Source organism: Takifugu rubripes, chromosome 22 (genome assembly GCF_901000725.2).
Source record: "Takifugu rubripes chromosome 22, fTakRub1.2, whole genome shotgun sequence".
Classification (NCBI taxonomy): domain Eukaryota; kingdom Metazoa; phylum Chordata; class Actinopteri; order Tetraodontiformes; family Tetraodontidae; genus Takifugu; species Takifugu rubripes.
This window is the reverse complement of record NC_042306.1, coordinates 15045463-15051462: the sequence shown is the minus strand read 5'-3', so window position 1 is coordinate 15051462 and position 6000 is coordinate 15045463. Positions and strand designations below refer to the sequence as shown.

The following is a 6000-nucleotide window of genomic DNA, read 5'->3' as shown; positions in this document are numbered from 1 at the left end:
TCTGCTGGCTCAGGCGTTTCAGAGAAACATCCAAATGTTCAGCCTAATGCTCCATCTGCTGTTCACCCCCCCACTGCTGACACCAGGGCCCGGTTCTGATGCAAACGCTGATCAGGCCTCCGGCCCACGGGCTCTGACATCAGCACAATCACCAGTCGATGAGCCGCCATCATGACTTCACTCTTGGCCGTAGAACCGGGCCAGTGGGCTCTTTGATCACATGGTAGAACCGGGCCAGTGGGCTCTTTGATCACATGGTAGAACCGGGCCAGTGGGCTGTTTGATCACATGGTAGAACCGGGCCAGTGGGCTCTTTGATCACATGGTAGAACCGGGCCAGTGGGCTCTTTGATCACATGGTAGAACCGGGCCAGTGGGCTCTTTGATCACATGGTAGAACCGGGCCAGTGGGCTGTTTAATCACATGGTTAGAACCGGGCCAGTGGGCTGTTTAATCACATGGTAGAACCGGGCCAGTGGGCCTTTAATCACATGGTAGAAACGGGCCAGTGGGCTCTTTGATCAATGGTAGAACCGGGCCAGTGGGCTGTTTAAAACACATGGTAGAACCGGGCCAGTGGGCTGTTTAATCACATGGTAGAACCGGGCCAGTGGGCTCTTTAATCACATGGTAGAACCGGGCCAGTGGGCTGTTTAATCACATGGTAGAACCGGGCCAGTGGGCTGTTTAATCACATGGTAGAACCGGGCCAGTGGGCTGTTTAATCACATGGTAGAACCGGGCCAGTGGGCTGTTTAATCACATGGTAGAACCGGGCCAGTGGGCTCTTTGATCACATGGTAGAACCGGGCCAGTGGGCTCTTTGATCACATGGTAGAACCGGACCAGGGGCTGGGCGCTTGATCATGGTAGAACCGGGCCAGTGGGCTTTTAATCACATGGTAGAACCGGGCCGGGCCAGTGGGCTGTTAATCACCATGGTAGAACCCGGGCCAGTGGGCTCTTTAATCACATGGTTAGAACCGGGCCAAGTGGGCTCTTTGATACAATGGTAGAACCGGGCCAGTGGGCTGTTTAATCACATGGTAGAACCGGGCCAGTGGGCTCCTTTTTAATCACATGGTAATAGACCGGGCCAGTGGGCTCTTTAATACATGGTAGAACCGGGCCAGTGGGCTGTTTAATCACATGGTAGAACCGGGCCAGTGGCTGTTTAATCACATGGTAGAACCGGGCCAGTGGCTGTTTAATCACATGTAAAGATCCAGTTAGTTCAGTTTGTTGAAGAGATGAGCAGGTCTGGCTGCAGGCTGATCCGGTTAATCCCATCAGTGTGATGAGGAGAACCTTTAAACCCTGACGGGCAGATCTTGGCCCGCCACAGCTCTTCCTCCCCAGTCCTGACGTTCCACCGTTCTTCTCCCCAGTCCTGACGTTCCACGGTTCTTCTCCCCAGTCCTGACGTTCCACGGTTCTTCCTCCCCAGTCCTGACGTTCCACGGTTCTTCTCCCCAGTCCTGACGTTCCACGGTTCTTCCTCCCCAGTCCTGACGTTCCACGGTTCTTCTCCCCAGTCCTGACGTTCCACCGTTCTTCTCTCCAATGTCGCCTGATTCCTGCAGACTTTGTTCGTGTTCGTCTTATTTTCAGCTCAGGATTCCTGAATCTTCTGCTGGTCCCTGAAATACTGTAACTGCTGTTGGAAAGAATTTCCAGAGCCACATGGAGGCCTGCAACTGTTGGCTGCCATGATGTCATCGCGGGGGGGGGGGGGGAATGGGGGCGGGGGGGGAGGGGGGGGGGGGATGGTGTCACTAAGCTGCTCAGACACACTTTCAGCCCTCTTTCCTTCTGTTTTTACTACCAACAGCCTGTTGCACATGGAGACCTGCTGGGTGTGTGTGTGTGTGTGTGTGTGTGTGTGTGTGTGTGTGTGTGTGTGTGTGTGTGTGTGTGTGCACTAGGACTATACAGATCCTGGATTCCTCTTCAAACACATGCTGTAAATATTTGCTGTTTCCTCTCCTGTCAGGTTACAGTTTCAGCTTTGACCCCTCTGACCTCTGACCCCTGTGGCCCCTCTGACCCCTGAGCCCCAGGGAACTGCCCGACTTCCTCCCATGTTGCTGATGACGCTCCGTCACTGCCAGCTCACACACCAGATGGTGTTTTGTATTTGTTGTTGGATCTATTTAACTAGGGGCTAAAACTGAAACAGTTACTCATTTTTAATCCATCTGTTGCATCTGGAGTCCTCACAACAATAGAATGTCCCTAATCCAGGCTGAGGCGGTTCCTCCTGCTGCTCGGAGCTCCGTGGAGTCGGTGCAGACGGGAGTCCCAGGATGAGCCACTTAATCCGCTGAGCAGCGCGGCTTTATTAGATTCCAGGAACGAGATACGGAGCGAAAGGCTTGATTGATGCCTTTGGCTGAGGAAGCCAGATTCCGGGTCTGTGCTCCGGCCCTGGCGACGGCACCATCGGCGTTGGCTCCCACGGCTTGTTGTGTCTTCATTAGTTTCCTTCTTGGGGCGTTTCAAAGTCGTTTGTCTTCTTTTTCCAGCCTTAATGACCCACAAATCAGAACCTCTCTGCTGGTCGTGGCCAAAAGTGCCTGAAAGTTCTGCAGCTGTTGATATTCGTTGATGCTTTTCTGGGGTCACGAACCAGGAAGTGATTTGGGCTCCATCGTGTTTCATTTGTCACCTTTTCCCATCTTTGATTGTTGTATTTTAGAGATTGTCCATGGAAGGCGGAGCGCGAGCGCTGGCGCGGGTGAGACGACCCGTTTGTGTCGTAGCGATACGGCGATCTTTGCTGTCTTTAGAACAACCTTTCAGTTGCTTTATGCTGGGATGTTGCAGCAACACTGGCTCTTTGTTAGCTCGTTGCCTCTCACCTGCTAACGCCGCTAACGCTCTGTCTCACCTGCTGAAGACGCCGTTGGAGCGTCGGACACGAGCGCGCCGGGAAAATATGTTTGTTTGATCCGTGCAAAGAGCGCTTTCTTCTTTTGGCACGTTACATAGATAAGAGTGGAGCTGCTCACGTGCCCTTGAGCAACTTACTGACACACTTTCTGCTCGCTCTGTGTAAACACTGTCCACCGACAGCGGCTCTGAAGAAACGCTTGAAACTGTTACAGCTGCTCTGCTCACGTTGGAGTCGGCCTGATACCCGATGGAATAAGCTGGTTCTGAACATTTAGGACTCGTCAAGTTCAGCTTTCTAGAGACTGAAGGTCCAAACAACCAGCCACCAACCAGAATCCATCGTAGAGAACATCTCTGGTGTCCATCCTAGTTTTGATTCTTGAATTCAGCAACGAGTCTCCAGAAGACCTGAGCTGAGGTGAAGCCGTTTCCGAACCGTCTCTGTGGGTCCGAGCAGGAGCTGATGAATTCCATGTGTGTCGCTGAATAAAAAAGAAGCCCTCTCCTTTGGAATCTGCCCTCATCCGTCAGAGATTACAAAGTAGCTGTTATCAAAGAAGAAAAAGGAGATGGGATCAGAGGAGCACGACGCCGTGACCTTCACAGCGCCGCAGCTTTCTGGAGCCGAAATGGTGTGGAGATAAACTGTAGGAAAACACATTCCAGGCGCTATTCCATGACGGAATGTTCAGGATTCCAATCAAACAAGATCAGAAGATCCAAACATGTCAAGCTGGAGATGGCTGCTCTCATCTCCAAGTGTGATGGAACGTTGGAGATGGCAACAACACGACTTCAACAGCCTGACCTGGACGTCAGTCAACCAGTCACAACCAGTCACAACCAGTCACAACAGTCCCTGAACTGTGTGTGACGCCACTTCGCCCTGCGGGATGACAAATGCTACAATATCCAGCAACAACGGAGCAAAGTCCATCTGTCAATCATGATGTTGCTTCCTGCTTTATGCTCTCAAATAATTAAACGTTAATCATTAAAACACATCTGCTCACAAAAATTAACCCAGAACAAAAATCAGTTTGACTAAAGGCAACGTAAATGGCTGCCTGTGGGAGGGGCCAACGGCTGCCAGTGGGAGGGGCCAACGGCTGCCAGTGGGAGGGGCCAATCACCGACCGGGAGGGGCCAACTGTGACCTGTAGGAGGTTAGCAGCCATCTTTGGAGGACGACTCGGGACAGCTTTGTCTCCAGGCTTGATGTGATTGGACAGACTGGTGGCTGCCAGGCTCCGCCCCCTCCAGTTGCTCCTCCTCCTCATGTTTGTGGGCTGGACGGCAGCCAAGTCTGACTTTGGGACGTTGGAGGTTTCCAACGTCCCAGATGGGGTTTTATTTACATATGGAAATGCGTTTGCCTCATTGTTTGACAAGTGACCCGCCCCCCCCGCCATCCCTCTGACATCGTTGCTCCTTTATTGTGCAGTTGAAACGAGCAGACGTTGATCTAGAGAGTTGACCAGAGACGGGAGCAGCTCCACCGGTGGTTACTGGCGTCCTACTTGGTAGAAACTCTTCAAGCTGGAGAATTTGCTGAATCACCTGTTGGATCAGCCTGTTTTTGGAGGTTGATGAGGTTGAAGGAGGAGTGATCCCATGGTGTGATCCACTGGATCAGAGCTCTGAACCCAAGGGAATCCCCTTCAGGGGTTTGACTGATGGTCCTTCTGCACCACTTGACCCTTAAAAAGGCCCAGGAACCTTTTTCATGTGCCTGATCTGTTGACGTGCACGCAGGAGTCGGGGGTCCAGAGTCTGGTTTTTGATGAAGATGGATGATTTTTTGACCCCCCCCAACACACACACACACACACACACACACACACACACACACACACACACCGCCCACTCAGAGCCTTCCAGCTCATATAAGATGTTCCGCCTCACGTCTGAGCTCATTTAGGCTCCACAGGAAGGAAGGAGGAGGATTTCATCATTTGCTCCTTTCAGGCGAAGAGACAAAAAGACTTTCCTTCTCTGCTCCCAACAGGAAGTCGCCTGCGCCTGGATTTGCTCATCAATGGCATCAAATGGAGTCTTCCTCCCTCCTCCTGTAGTGTTCTGTACAGCTGCTGTAAATGAGCCCCTGTAGTTCAGGAAGAGCCTCAGTCCTCAACACTCGGGTTTGGTTATTTGGGTTCCTGGGCGTGCACGGGTCCGACCCGCTGAGGGGCAGGGAAGCAGCTCCTCGTCCGACCCCTGACCTCATTATTTCTGCCTTTAGTGCCGAAGACACGATAGAAACAAGATGATTATTCAATAATTTAGACTGAGGAGAATTAGCGACCGTGTGACGTTCAGCTAAGCAAATGCTAAGCTGCTAAGGCAACTGGCTGTGCTGGAGTTAAGAACGGCTTTGGATCAAAGCTGAATGTTGTGTTGCGCTGATCATTGTGGCGTCGCTCCAGCATGAGTCTGTTCTTGGCTGATTGTGTGTGTTATTTATTATCTTCTTACTCATTTACTCTTGTGTAGTTGCTGTTTGTGACTTGAGTCCCCTTGGTGTCAGTTCTGGGTTCTGCGCCCGGTTAACCACAGCTGTTTAACCCAAACTGTGGGTAAACCTTCAGTCGGACTCTTTAGTTTCTCCTGAATTCACGTGTTTCAGCTGAAGTGACCCCCGAGCTGGCGAGTGTCTGAGGACGCCACATTTGGTTTCCATGACCCCTCATTCATCCAGCTCGGTCCGGATCCAGGCCGCGATCACGAATGAAAGAGGTGAGCTGTTTAATTACTGCTGAACGGGTCCAGGAACCAGTCCTGGATCCGGTCCTGGTCCCCCTTCCCCCGTAAACACACTCTCACGGACCCAAAGTTGCAGGTTGTGTGTTGGTTCTGTGCAGAGCGAGGCGCCGCTGGAGCGCCAGGCACACCTGGAGGATTAACCTGCTAGCGGGTCGCTCGCTCTGGAGAGGACGTGTGTGGTGAACTAGTGGTGAACTAGTGACCAAGAGAAGCCACTAACCAGGTCGTAAATTGGTTGAAATCCCGGAACTCTGATTTCTTTGGTCCAGCTGGATGGTCTCGTGTGACCCGTGTTTACGGCTCCTCGTCACGCCATGAGAAACGCTACTGCTTCCTTCTTG

The 6000-nt window shown here is 52.2% G+C and overlaps 1 protein-coding gene across 2 annotated transcripts in view; it reads left to right on the top strand.

Annotated features, from left to right (window-relative positions):
* Positions 1-6000, top strand: part of LOC101063024 (disco-interacting protein 2 homolog C) — a 58019-nt gene that overhangs the window by 372 nt on the left and 51647 nt on the right. The window contains exon 1 of one of the 2 annotated variants that reach the window (XM_029831080.1): positions 1550-1589. The exons of the other annotated variant lie outside the window; for it this stretch is intronic. Within the exon in view, the coding sequence (XP_029686940.1) occupies positions 1565-1589 (25 nt within the window). The 5' untranslated portion in view covers positions 1550-1564. Of the gene's footprint in view, positions 1-1549; positions 1590-6000 lie in introns of those variants that run through there. 2 annotated transcript variants of the gene reach the window in all.